General features: G+C 42.9%; 1 protein-coding gene across 1 annotated transcript in view; it reads left to right on the top strand.

Annotated features, from left to right (window-relative positions):
* WWOX (WW domain containing oxidoreductase) overlaps positions 1–7,898 on the top strand; it is a 748,321-nt gene extending 740,423 nt beyond the window's left edge. The window contains exon 9 of the mRNA XM_055000490.1: positions 6,705–7,898. Coding sequence (XP_054856465.1) covers positions 6,705–6,893 — 189 coding nt within the window. The 3' untranslated portion in view covers positions 6,894–7,898. The remainder of the gene's footprint in view (positions 1–6,704) is intronic.
* The last annotated feature ends 7,050 nt before the right edge of the window (positions 7,899–14,948 follow it).

Below are 14,948 nucleotides of genomic sequence, written 5' to 3'. Positions count from 1 at the left end.
GACTAGAACAGTCTTTTTCGACTGGGTGACAACCCCAGGAATAATAAGAGATTTTAATCAAGAGGAAAGTTATTTAAGTGGGTCCGGGACATAATCTTATTTCTTTTATGGAGAACTTTGTTTAGTTCACAAGGGGCTTTGAACAGCTGATGTTTGGACTATGGGAGTTAAACTGATATATACATTGCAAAGTAAACAGAAGACTACGAATAATCTTGTTTATAATTGATGATTTGTCTGTGCAGGAATAAAGTAGAGCAAAACATTTTTAGCAAGAGCAGAAAAACTAGCCTTTTGCATAGATCATATTTGCTTTATTTTACCTGGAAAAATCCTATACAGGTCTATGGAAATGACAATTCTTCTATAGTTACTTTTGGATTGATCTATAATGTAATAGAGTGATTATATTCATGCTGTGAAATTCTTTAAGCTAGCTGGAAAAACTAAACTCAAATGCAGAAAGTCTATCATTCTCTATTCTATTACATCGGCTTATAGAGTTAGTTCTTATCCAGGTTTTAAATTTTATAAGATGTTTTCACGGAAATGACATTAAATAGTGTAATTTAACAAAAGCCGTCAAATTTAACTCGAATAGGAGTGCTTGGTTTGGAAACAATGAGAAATATATCAACTCTGCTGAACGGAGTAAAAGCTTTCAAACTCCAGGTTCGAAAAGACTAAGGACTTATCTGAGTTTAAAAAGATACACACACATGTAAATGGCTTCTAAACCCAGATTCAAAATTGGCATCCTCATTTCTTGGACAGTAGGGCTCATCAGCTCCCAGCCATTTTCAGACCAACCTCTAAAGCAGATCTGTCATTCAATCCACTTTGGAACCCAGTGGAACAGCCTCTTGAACTGTAGCAATATTTTTATACATTGCAATATTTTGCCCCTGTAAGTCAAGCAAAGCCACCTTAGAACTATCACTTCTAATGTGGTGCAAGGTGCTGATTGGTTACCCGCCCCATCATTTAGGATGGTGGGCTAACCCAGCAATTCCTATAAAAAGCAGGACTGTATAAACAATGCCCAAACTCTATGGCTGCTTTGACAGCTCAGTAAACTGGATTTCTCTGAGGGATCAGAAAGAAGAGGGGAAGGGAGGTCCCAGTAAAGGGAATAAAGAGAAATATAAACCTTAAAGACCCTATGGCTGGGATACAAAGATTTCTTTCGGCTAAGGTTTTCTTCCATGGAGAATGACTTCCTGTGACAAAAGGAAGTCTTTCTCTTCTGGAGGAAGGAGGTCATTGATTTCAGGGGGTGGAAGGAAGTTTCTGGATCCGACTCAGTACGTTTTGCGTTGCAAGACTGCTCCTTCAGGGGTGGATCAAGTGAACCAATTTCAACAGAGGAGATGTTTAACTGACATAGTATGATACAGTATGTTTTAAGAACATTTAAACAGTTCGTCAACTAAAACTAGTTCATTTATCTCCAGAGAAGCGTCTTTTGTTTCCAGATGCATTGGGCCTCAATATGGGGGCCGTTTCCACACACGTTGAATAATGCTCTTTCAATACACTTTAGAAATCTTTTGGAAGTGGATTTTTTGTTTCACACACGAAAACCCAATTCCAAATGATCACTAAAGAGCATTGAAAGTGCATTATCCAACGTGTGTGGAGGCAGCCACTGATTGACTCCTCTGAGTTCTTCAGGGATGCATGACTGAATTATGGATGGAATGTTATACCAACATGTGGCAACATAGGTGTAGTGAGGGGATCCCCAACTTTTTGGAGCCTGTGGGCACCTTTGGAATTCTGACTCAATGTAGTGGACATACCCACAAAATAAGTGCCACAGAATGGCTGCCACAGCAGGTGGGACCAGCTACAAAATGGCTCCTGCCGCTTACCTTCAGTCACACAGTGAAGATCTTTGTGCTCCGGTGGCAACTTCTGCCAAAGCAATTTTATTTAAAATCTGCACAGCCAATCAGATCTCCAGTGGCCAATCAGAAGCCTTGTTTGACAAAAGCCCCACCTGGTCCCACTCACTTTCTAAAAATATTTGGCGGGCACCCAAAAGGTGTGGGTGAGTGCCATGGCAGTGCCGGAGGGTATCACATATGGGGTCCTTGGTGTAGTTGATCAGGCTGCAAGAAATAGTTTCTGCAGAGTTGATTCCCATACCCAACTGGCTAATCTCCAAGCATAGGTGAATCAGTCCTCATTTCACACGTTAAAAATGTTGTCTTGCAATGCCAGTCTAAAGTTATATTGAGTTGGCACGGCTGCGGGAACGCCCCATTCTAAGCCCCATGTTTATTTGCCCAGCCACTATTGCATTGAGCTGTCAGCATCATTGGAAGATGAGAGCTTTCAGGAAGCTTTTCTTCTGATTACCGCTGTCCTGTTGGTGATTCATTGTCAAGCCTGTGAGATGCCATAAATACAGCAGAGAGGAAAATAACTTTGAGAACAAGCACTGGGATGGAGAAAAATTTGCCTCCACCGTATCAGTTCGCTATTTAGCCTGGCTTAATTTTTAAAATCTCTTTTACCCAGGCTCCTATAGGAGTATAATTATTTGCCAGAGTCACGAATACACGTACATTATCATAAGGTGTTGGAGAAACTGTATTGGTTTTAAATTAGGCCTGGATGTGCATTGTTTTTTTAAATGGTCGAACCTATCATTTTTAATTACGGCTTTCAAGCAAAATGGAACTGTGTCCCCCTTACCAACGCTCAGCCTGCATTCTGACAATTTCAGCAACGGGTTGACAAGCATATACCATGAGAGCAGTCCTAGTTCCACATTTAAAAAATATTTTAACATTCTGTTCCTGAACAATTCTAATTCTGCCTCAAGTTCAGGTCAGTCCTGTGACTCATATATATCAGACAAATCAAGCACAGAGATAGTCCGTGGCTCATTTTCCATCATCTGTTCTACCATTTTGGTACAGCTGGTTCTTCTAGGTATGTGGAAGGGCAACTGCTGGGCTGAAGCTTAAATCTCTGCACTGGAATTCTTAAAGTGAGCCTACACAGTATGCTGGAAAACCTATAATGGTTCTCGTAACAATTTTTTTAAACTTAATGAAGCTATTGGACAGGGGAAACAGAACTTGAATTATAGGGGGCCAAAGACCTTTTTACCATGTCCCCTTCCTGTTATTAGAAGGCTACAGAGGACCTTAGTTCATTCCAAGGAGACATCAGGGCATGGATCTCACAAAAGCTGCTGATTTTATCAGTGGACAGGGCTGGAGATATTTAACCCTTCCTATTATTTCTCCAAACAGCTTTCTCCCCAATATTTGTTTCATGGGAGGGTCATTTCAAGTACATTATACCTTTATCTTCCCCACATAGAACAAATTGTATCTGGAGTGGGGCAGTTTAGATCAAGAAAAAGATATAGTGGGAGGTGTAAAGCAATCTCAACCAATGCACCCTGTCCCACGTAACATTAGCCCTAGGGTTGCCTGTACCAAGTTAGGAAATCCCTGGAGATGTGGGGGTGGAGCCTGGAGAAGGCCGGGTTTGGAGGGGGAAGTGACCTCAGTAGGGTATAATGTCATAGACTCCACCCTCCAAAGCAGCCATTTTCTCCAGGGCAACTGCTCTCTGTGGCCTGGAGATCATTTGTAATTCTGGGAGATCTCCAGCCACCACCTGGAGGCTGGCAACCCTAGCCCCAGCTGACAGCATTTATATTTAAAATTAGTAGATCAATCATGGATCTTCCAGAGTACTTTTTAATTTGTTCCTTCTGGAGTACTCTGTTTAGTTCATCCCTTTGGTTTCTAAGTTTTCAGCAGGCACTGCCAACACATTTTCATCCCGCCATAAGTGCTAGAAACTTGTTATATTGCAACAACCAACAACCAGTGTTTCCCAGAAGCTGGATTCTGCACTGCCCTGTACCTTTTCCTTCATCTAAATTGCCCCACTCAAGACACACAGTTCTGAGTTCTGTATTCAACCAGGATTGCCAGCTCCAGGTTGAAAAATTCTCTGGGGAATCTTGGGAGTGGAGCCTGGAGAGGGTGGGATTTGGGGAGTGGAGGGACCTCAGCAGGTATAATGCCATGGAGTCCACCCTCCAGCCCTTTTCTGCGGGGGAACTGATCTCTGTTGCCAAGAGATCAGCTGTAATTCCAGGAGACCTCCAGCCACCACCTGGAGGCTGGGAACCCTACCTCTAGATGGCCACTGGCGCAGGGGTGGGAGGAGTGGGCAGCCCTGCTTGTGTGAGTTTATTAAGTTTTTGAATTGAGAGAAATGGACAGGAAGCCGAAAATGGCTTCTTCCCAGCACTAACCTAGCTACCATATTTCATAAAGATTTATATATTGCTAGAAACAAGAGCTGGAGAGAGCAGAAACCCCTGGAGTTGTACAAATTAAGCTCCGCATTCTTTACTCTGGCTGGTGTCACCTGCGCCATTTAAGTTGTTGACCGGAGATATATGGACAGTTTTGGCACCGATCCCAATAGCACTTTATGTGATAGACCATAATTGAAGTGGCCAGGTTCATTTGGAACAAAAGGGTTTAAAAAAATAATAATAAAAATAAAATGCATTAGGTTGCCTTAGAACAGCACCAACAGTAAATGTCAAGGAATTTGGTAAACATTTCCCTCCATTTAAGGTGCTTTAACATTAGCAGATTCTTGAGCTGTATAGGCCTGACCTCCACCCATCACGAAAATATACCTGTGCCTTAGCAGTCTGCTAGCCTGAGCCAGAGATTCATGAGTGCACCTGTGCTTCTGTGATGTTCCACACACTTTATGAATGATGTTTGTACCCATGGGCCTACTACAGCTATATATTTTTGTATCTGTCTTCAAGACTCACCAAAACTTGCTTGATGGGTGAACTGCTCATACAGATGCTATTGTCTTGGCTTATAAGAGGAATCCTTAGCATAGTTCAAAGTTTGCCCTTAGATTTTTTTTTTAAAAAAAGCAGGTTCCTTTTTAGAATATTTATTGTTGTTTCTTTTTAATCCTTCCTACAGCAGTATTATTGATAGAAGTTGATTGAATTCGGCCTGCTGTCTAAGAGTCTGTCTACATGAGATGCCTCGGTGCGTGCTCATCAAGTGTAGGGAGATGCAATGTTAGCTGGGAAGCATAGTTTAAAAAGATAGAGCCAGCAGAGATGGCGCCTCAGAGAGTTTGTTAATTTCATCTTTGTCTCCCCAAATGCTCTGTCAGTTTCACCTCTCCAGTCTAAAACTGTGTGGGATTGCAACCAGAGGGCAAGGAGGAATGGAATTAGCTGGAGCTGCCTTCCAGTGCCGGGCTTGGACCTGGAGAGGTTAAAAGGCTCTGTCTTTTTAAACTACCCTTCCCAGCTACCATTGCATCTCCTGACAGGAGTTCTTCATGTGTCAGATGTCTCATGTAGAGAGACTCTCACATGGGCCTGTTTGGTCATTCATATAGACAACCCCAGAGTGTGGCACCAGTGACATAGCTAAAAATACTCATGCTTGTGAGAATGATGGTGTGATCCTATGCAGAGTTACACACACCCTGCTAAGGACATTGACATCAGTGGGCCTTAGAAAGGTGTAATTCTGCTTAGGATCGCCCTATGAATCCCGTAGGAATGCGAGGTGGAGATTTGTTGCCCAGGTATCCCAAAAGGCTTCTCCCCCACCTCTGGCAAAAGAATAGTACGAATCTGGAAAAGAATGAACTAGGGCCATTTCCACACTACTCACCTTCATCTGGAATGCCATGGAACGTTGCGGAAAAAAATGCAGAAGATAGTGTCTTCTTGCGCAAGTTTTGCGCAATGCCACACAAAACTCGCGTGAGAAAACGGTATCTTTTGTGTGTTTTTTCGCAACGTTCCGCACCATTCCGGATGCAGGTGAGTAGTGTGGAAACAGCCTAGGTGGTCATTAAACCTCTCTATTTTCCCATGACTTTTCTGGCTCACCTGCAGGTCATTGCACTCAAATATTTACATGAGTCCCATGACCATATTCAAGCAGTCTTTAGTTGGCAGGTCAACAGATGGAAACGAGCTGCATCCTGTAACTAGAGTGCTGTCATTTTTTGAATGAACCATCCGAAGGAGGCCAAGGGTGCTTGCCCGTAGGCACCTGAGCCTTTGAGAGTGTTGTGGGTCCTGCAACACCCGCTGGTTTAAAAAAATCATCATGCTTACATGCATCAAGCTCTGTCCTGTGTCAGATGGCAAACCTGAGTCAAACATGCCATTCATTGTTGCTGGGATAGTCAACCAAATTAAATGACAACTTCATTCTTCAAGTTGTATATGACTTGGACTCCCAAAATTGAGCTATCTAACCAGGGCAGATTAGTACCTCTTGTGGCCTTGGCCTCAACACATTACCAATCTCCTTCCCATAAGCCTATCCATTGGTAGGTTCTGCTGCCATGTTATTTTTGCTGTTGAATTGATGAGATGACTGTATATAAATTGCATAAATATCAAGATACTTTTGCAGTTTTTAAGAGGAAAGTTTTTAGTAATCTGTTAGAAAACAAAATCTTGTATCTCCACACTTAACTAGTAATTTATAACAACAAGCTCTGAAAGAAGGTAGAATGGGGCCCAGTCTTGACAGAACCCCTAGGGGTTCTGGGGCCAAGCATAGTTGCTCACCTGCCCCTGCTGCTATTTGTCAAGCATGACCAATACAGCCCCTCTTAGAACTTGCATTTATTGCTGTCATTTTGTTTAATTGCAGCAACAAGGAGCTGCCACCACTGTCTACTGTGCTTGTGCCCCAGAATTGGAAGGCCTGGGCGGGATGTACTTCAACAACTGCTGCCGTTGCCCACCATCAGGAGAGGCAGAGAATGCTGAAACCGCAGCGGCCTTGTGGGAGCTGAGTGAGAAGCTAATCCAAGAACGAACTGGCAACTTCAGCAAGTAGCAAGGTCTTCTGGAAGGATGGAAAACCTACTGAGTATAGGTACTCGGGCAGAGAGAGAGAGAGAGAGAGAGAGAGAGAGAAAGAGAGAGAGAGGTGGGTGGGGGGGAAGAGAAAAGAAAAACTGCCAGCACTGGAACCTTTCCAAGCCTATCATCTAGAAGTTTACATATATAGCTTAGCTAGTGTTATATGATAGCAGTTATGACATAGAGAGCAATGATAAAAAAAAAAGGTGGAGGGTTGGGGGAACAAGGAAGGATTTGCAGACAATGTAACTTTGCCAGCTTTTAGGCCTTCTGAATTTAGTTTATTTGATTATTCCCAGTTCAGAGTATAGGCCACCAAAGGACCAAGGGGCAACCTTGCACATTTTTTTTTTTTTTTAGGTGTACATCTCCCCTTGAAAAAAATGTACATCTAAAAAAAGATGACAGCACATGTAAAAAATGTGTATGATATAGGTACACTTATCAGGGAGTTGTTGCATAATGTGTGAGCGGCCTACAGTGCCATCCTAGGTGGAGTGACACACTTGTAAGCCTACTGAGATCATTGGGCTTACAAGGGTGTCACTCTACTTAGGATGGCACTGTGACTTTCTCATGTGTTAAAAAACAAATGGCTCAGAATACAGGAACCACCGCCAAAGTTTCACTTTGCAATCAGGGCATTTAGTCTCTGATGAGGGCCTTCCATTGCCTGTGTTGCTGATAGCGGTTAACATTTAGTGGATGTGACAAAACCACCCACAACTTTTAAATAATCAAAAAAGTCTCATTGCTGCAAATAAAACTACCTTGCCAAGAAAGAGAAGGTGCCCAAAGTCCAGGTTACGTTGTTTCTAATTAAATATATTGCAAGATTTCCTTAAAATATGATATTAAAAGGTACATTTGCAAACCATTCTCTAAATATGATTGGGATAATATTGTCTCTTTATAAACACCGAGGGTGTAATCAATCGATGGGGGTTCAAAGGTATTCCATCCCAGTTTTAAGGAGGGTTCGATTCTACTGGATGGCGCCAGTGTCCCATGTTCTGCTGGCACTGTGTTCCACTCGGTTTGTTTCTGTTTTTTCAATTTAAATGTAGTAAAAGAACATGCTTGAATATTGTCACCTGAAGAGCAAGTCTGTCTTGTTCCTGTGAAAGTTCCTGGGATTTTTTTTTTAAGAAAAGAAAACTTGAGGAAAAATAAAGAACTCTTCAATGCCATGAAAATGCCATTTTTTTGTTCTTCCTTTGTTCTGAGTTCATCTGTCTGTGGGGATTATTTTGCTTGTGCTTTGTAGCTATCTTCATGCCAGAAATTGTTGTAAGCCATCTGCAATCCAGCATCCTGTTTTCTGTAAACAAAAGAACAAAAAAATAAATAAAAGGTGGTGGTTATTTAAATCTCCTATTGCTTAGTTATTTCTGGACAATAATGTTTCTCTCTTATTCATTTCTACTAGAGCAGGCCGGAGATGTGTAACTGCTAGAGCAGGGTTCGCAAACCTTGTTGATCTTGTGGGCAGTATGGAAGTTGGAGGATTGTCAGCAGGTGCTACCACAAAATGGCTGCCCCACGGGGAAATCATAAAATGGCTGCCATGCACAAAATGTTGTGAGGTTGCAAACTAAACATCTTCCTATGATGGAGGCAGCTGTTTCTGAATGAGTGCTCCAACCAGATCCAAAAGTTATGCCTCTTGGCTTCTCCTGAAGCATTTCCTGCTCCACTGAGGTAGAGAATGAAATGAAAAAAAATCCTTCCCTCAAGCCACAGTTGACTTATAGCGACCCCTGGTGGGGTTTTCATGGCAAGAAACTAACAGAGATAGTTTGCCATTGCCTACCTCTACAATCCTGGTGTTCATTGGAGGTCTCTCATACAATTACTAACCAAGGCTGACCCTGCTTAGCTTCTATGATCTGATGAAATCAGACTCTCCTGGGCTATAGGCTCCTTGAATTTGGGTACAGCTTTTCAAATAACAATGACAACACACAGTTTCCCTCTTTGTATTCTTGAACTGTCCACAGCACAGTTTTAGTGCTTTACTGCTCAGGTACGCCTACAGATCCTCTTAAATGGAACACAAGCTGGATCTTGACTGTCTGAATAAGGCCTGATTCCAATGAAGTGTAAGGCGAATTATTAGCCTTCGTAGCCAGAAAGCTAATCAATTCGTTCTTTGCTGTCCAAGAAGAGGTCTGTTTGAGGCCATTTCATTCTACTCTGAGAGTTCCCAAAGCCAAACCTAAAAGGGGCTCAGACAGCAAAAGCAAGTCACTACTCCATAAAATTATTATCCTACATTTGAACGTTATTATTCATGTCCTATATAGGGTTGCAAACCTCCAGGTGGGGCCTGGAGATCCTCTCGTATTACAAATGACCTCCAGATGACAAAGATCTGTTCCTCTGGAGGAAATGGTTGCTTTGTAGGGTGGACTGTATGGTATTATTCCCTCCTGAGGTCCCTCCCTCGGTTCCATCCCCAAATCTCCAGCTATTTCCCAACTCAGAGCTGGTAAAGATCCAACCTATATAAAGCTTTCTTGCCTAGTAATCTGGAGAAGATAACTCTTATGAATGGGCAAGTGGCTGTGTTCAAGCCTATATTTCATCTCACATATTTGATTTAAAAGCATTCATTTAAAATATTAATACAAAGGCTTGTGGGGACACATGGTCCCTTGCTCTGTTTTCTTTAGTAATATCCCAACGAAATTTCCTTCAAAACTGCAGAAGTGATTGAGGACAGATTTGACCAGTGGGTATTCATATAATCTTTACCCGAAGTCAGCTGATAAATGTTTCCAGCATGGGCGTTTAATTGGCTCCCATTCTGATCTTTGCACATACAATGCAAAGAAGACTAAGACAAAATGTTTGAGCTAAGTCTGTGCCATCCCATCATGCCCTCTCATACTGCTGGGAGAATATAAGAAGTCCAACACCATGGCGGAGTAGTCCATGCCACAGCTTCTTCTTACTGAAGTGTTAATCCTCAGAACTCTGGGTAAACATTGATGGGGGAGGAGTCATATCCTCGATTCCTCCTCAGACTCTAGTCTAAGCTTAGCAGGCTGTGAGACAACCTGGACTGGTACACAGTCTGAGGAACAACCTTGACTCTTTAAGTAGGCAATAAACATCAGCACAGACCCCTGAAAATGCTCGCTGCTGGTGGTGCATCCTTTGAGGAAAATGCATTAAATTGATGCTGGCATTTTGGTCTGTTTACACATCTAGACTTGAAATCCTTATCTCTCAATGCTAGGATACCATGGATAGCCAAAAAGACAAATAAGTGGGTACTAGGTCCAATCAAGCCTGAATTCTCCCTAGAAGCTAAAATGACAATACTGAGGCTATCGTACTTTGGTCACATCATGAGAAGACAAGTTTCTCTGGGAATGTCAATAATGCTAGGAAAAGTAGAAGGCGGTAGGAAAAGAGGAAGGCCTAAAATGAGATGGCTTGACTCAATAAAAGAAGCAGTTTGCAGGATCTGAGCAAGTCTGTTAAAGATAGGATGTTTTGGAGGTCTTTCATTCATAGGGTCACCATAGGTTGGACCCAACTTGACAGCACATAAGATACACACAATGATAGGAAAACTTAATTTGTTCAAGTTGCTTCTTCAAGCATATGAGAGAGTCTGCTAAGAAAATATGCTGGGAATCTGATTATAACCGACACTAAAAATAATCTAAAAAACAAGCTTCAGCAACCAAGCTTTTAAAAAAAAAATTAAAGAATTTATAGACAGTTTATCATGTACACTTCCTCAGTAATCTGGTGGCTCCAGAGCCCAATCCAGCTCTTGGGAATTTCTGTCTCTCTCCCAATGTGAGGGAGTAGTGGTCCCCATTCAGATTATAAGGTGGGGTCCTGGCCCTCCATCCACCTACTCCTCAAAATAGTCGTATTGCAAATTTAGCTGTTAATGAAAGTAACTTTACATGGTATTATTCCAAAACAGCCCCTATAAGACAAAGGACCAAGCTAGACATGCAGATTTTTAAAGTTCCCTGCAGCTAGCTACACATTAGCTTAGAGAAGTAGCAGTTAAAAATAAAGGAGACCCTAAATGGCCTCAGAATGCCTCTGTGGGGGGAGGGGCTCCTCCCTCCACCCTCAAGCAGTTTCCCCCATTAAAATAGCAGGGAAAGGAGTTTTCCCCTGGTTTTTCTACTCCACATGGCATGTTCTGTGCATGGGAAGCAGTAAAAATGATGGGGGGACTCCCTCCCGTCCTATTGTGACCCAGGAAAATGGTTTGAGGGGGGAGAGAGGAGCACCACCTTCCCCCACGGAGGCATTCTGAGGCCATTTGGACTATCTTTTATTTTTTAACAAAAAAATAAAAGGAGCCCAGATCCTACTCTTTAAAAACCTGCACATCTAACTTGGCCCTCAGGCAGAAATGAAAGAGGTTAGGTTTGAACTTGGGACTTTCCAGCTTGCTCACACTGGTAGCCCCTCCACTACGTTAGTGCTGACATTTTGTCCTATTTTCACATCTAGACTGGCAACCAATGCCTTGCAAGATTTTTGTTTTCTTATTCAGGGTAGAACTGAATTATCCAAAAAAGTAAGTTGATTCCTCTTGCTTTTGGCACAAGAATTTTTTTTCTTTGTACAAAAGAGCAGAGAGAACTATCCAGAATCTTTTGTTTTAATTTAGCCTGAAAAATCTGCAATTTTGCCATGCATGTATTCCTTTGATAAGCAGCGTCCTAAGTATTCCTAAGCAGCGTTACACCCTTCTAAGTCCTTTGACTTCAATGGGCTTACAAGGTGCATCTCTGCTTAGAAAAGCACTGATATTGAACCACTCATGGCCAAACTAAACATGGCAGCAGCCTTGTGGCTACTATTTTAAAGTCTTTTTAAAATGCTGTGAGGGACCAGTCCTGACTGGGACTATGGCGCAGAGTTCTTCCTCCACATCAGTGTTATTTGTCCAGGAGACTAAATGAAACCTCTAGGTTCAGAGGCAGCATACTTATCAATGCCAGCTGGGAAGTAGCAACTAGAGATGGGCACAAACTGGAAGAAAACTGAACCATGTGGTTCATGGTTCGTCAAATTTCATGAACCACGAACTTTCAAAAGCCTGCCTCTGGTTCGTGAACCAGTTCATTTGGTTCATGAAAATGTCACATTCAGGTCAGAAAATCATCACTTCCGGGCCAGCAGAAGTTCACTTCTGGGTCAGAAGAAGGTCTGCAGGAAGTCCATCCCCTGCTGCCTAGGAAAGTAATTGATTGGCACCAGGCTGTCTGCAGTGATGAACCAAAAAACCTAAACCAAACGAACCAGCCTAAAGTTGGTGGCGGTTCGTCAGAAATGGGATCTGACGAACCGTGGATCGCAAACCACGAACCGACCTGGTTCATGCTTAATTTTGGTTAGTATTTTGGTTCATGCCCATCTCTAGTAGCAACAAGGAACTTTGGCCTCTGTAGTCAGGTTGTGAAGATTCCCAGAGGCATCTGTGGAAAACAGGATGCAAAGCAAGGTGGGCCTAGGCTTGACTTAGTTGTGTCTTTCTTACTTTCCCATCTAAGCTCCCAGGGTAAGAGATACGTTGATTTCCAAGCAGATCTGCTTCACTGAACTGAGCCCTGTCATGCAGCTAAAATCCACCGCCAACAACCAGCTACTTACAGCCTTCCATCATTTTAGAAACCTTCCTTTAAGTAACCAAAGTAGCAATATTTAAAAGGGAATGAAATGGCTTTGTGATAAATAAAAAGGAACAATATTTCCAAAATAATTGCTACTTTGCACTTTGATAAATGGTTCAAGAACTCGATAATTCAAAGCCATTAGCTTTAAACCTCGCATTGTAGTTTGGTACATAATTCAGTGCATTTCCCTTCAGTCAAATTTATTTATTGATCTGTTGATAGATGCAGTCCCAGATAATTTACCTAAATTGGAGCCCTAAAGTATTCCCCCCCCCCTTCCCTAGCAGATTGAGTTCTGAGTGTCTATGCTTGAGAGTGAAGTATGCAAGAGGACCACAGAAGCAAATCTGAGAAAGGTGAGTGTGCTGTAGTCCCGCAGGCTACACTACATGAAGTGCAGTCAAATAGGGTGAAGAGACTGAGGAGACTCACAGCCTGTGTCCTGTCAAGAGGAATACTTAAAATCCCCGATAGGAGCAAATGCCAGTCATTCTCTGATTAGGGAGAAAGCAACTGGAAAAGGGTGGGGGGAGAGATTTATTTACTTATTTATTTATGTGTACCCCCACTTTTCTCTCCTGTGGGCATGCATTATTGTTCTCCCATCCTCCCTTTTAGTCTCACAACAACTACACTGAGAGAGTTGACTTGCCCAAGGTTACCCAGTGAGCAGAGCAGGAATTAGAATGTGGTTCTCTCAGTCTGGCATGCTAGCTTCCAAAGTCCTTGTTTCTGTTGCGTCTTTCCATTGTACAAAATGGTTCTGTATTTTAATGAAATCCATATACCAGGATTAGGAACCATGCTGGGGGGCGGGGCGGTGGAGGGCAGGTCCTCACACAAATTGTATTCCAGAGTATATATTCATACCTCAAGTCAAATTGTAAACCTATTTTGGGATTTCAAAAATCCCCACAGAAAAGTAAATTGTGTTTCACAATACCCTCCCCCAAACCAATGCCTGAAAACACACTCTCACATAAGGGCCGTTTCCACACAGCTTACCTTGTTCTGGAAAACAGTGAAATCTTGCGCGATAACAGTGTCTTCTCGTGTGATTTCGTGTGAGGTTTCGCTGCTTTCCGGAACAAAGTAAGCCGTGTGGAAACGGCCAAGGTAGATTTTTTCTCTCCAATAGATTCACCCCTCCTTTTTGACATATTGAGTAACTCTCACCTGTTCCTACAGGCTTAGATGCCTGGCATTCTTCCACAGGAGCAAATATTTCTGCCCACGAAGCTTTACTTTTTCATTTCTCCCCTCTCACGGCAGCCCAAAACACCTCCCTAAAATCCTACCTTTCGATACAATAATTCTCTAGATGGGGAACAAAATTTAAAAGCACAATGGAGGAGGAGGAGGAGTGTGCTGTTAAGTCCTAGCTGACTTATGGTGACCTCTTGATGGGGTTTTCATGGCAAGAGATGAACAGAGGGGGGTTGCCATTTCCTGCCTCTGCAACCCTGGTCTTTGTTGGAGGTCTCCCACCGAATTACTAATCAAGGCTGACCCTGTTTAGCTTCTGAGATCTGATGACATCGGGCTCACCTGAACTATCCAGGTCGGGTCTAAAAGCACAATACCCAGCAATAAAACAAAAAAGTCACAAACAATGACTTAGTAATAAAGCCAAATATAATTAAATTAAGTCTATTAAATAGCAAAAGCCTATCTGAATAGTTTGGTCTCCAAGCCCCAAAGAGTCCAGTAGCACCTTTAAGATTAACCAACTTTATTGTTGGTTAGTGCTACTGGACTCTTTTTGATTTTGCTACTACAGACTAACACGGCTAACTCCTCTGCATCCAAGTCCCAAAGGACGCTGTTGCGGTCTTCCTGCTTAGGGACTTCCTAGGGGCAAGTGTTCAGCCACTGTGTGAACAAAAATGCTGGACTGGATGGCCGTTTGGTTTAATCCAGCATGGCTCTCCTTACATTCCTATGTCCCATCGAAAAGGACGTAACTTGGCAAAGCTCCATCGTATTTATTCGAAGTCAAACCATCCCGCACTGACTCATTAAAGGGCCATGATTGAGAAAGCTCTGTTCTCAGTAGCCGAGAAGTGATCCTCAAGGTTGGGTTGTAAGGAATAGAGGTGGGCACGATCCCAAAAAAATTAACAATCCAGCTGAACATGGATCGGCGCCGGCGATGATCCTAAATTAACAATCCACACCGATCATCTCCCGTGCCCGATCTGTGGATTGTGGATCGTGGAGGCCAAAGCGGGGCGCGCTGCTATTCCCAGCTATGTGGGAAGGTGGGTGGTGGCAGTGGCTGCCGGGCCTGGTGGGCACGGGGAGACGGCGATGAGCCGCCTCCCCTCAGGGCGCTCGTCTGTGTTTGGCCGTCAGAGCTGCCTATC

Source organism: Eublepharis macularius, chromosome 16 (assembly GCF_028583425.1).
Source record: "Eublepharis macularius isolate TG4126 chromosome 16, MPM_Emac_v1.0, whole genome shotgun sequence".
Taxonomy (NCBI): Eukaryota; Metazoa; Chordata; class Lepidosauria; order Squamata; family Eublepharidae; genus Eublepharis; species Eublepharis macularius.
Note: the sequence above shows the minus strand (reverse complement) of the source record. Positions and strands in the feature narration are given on the sequence as shown.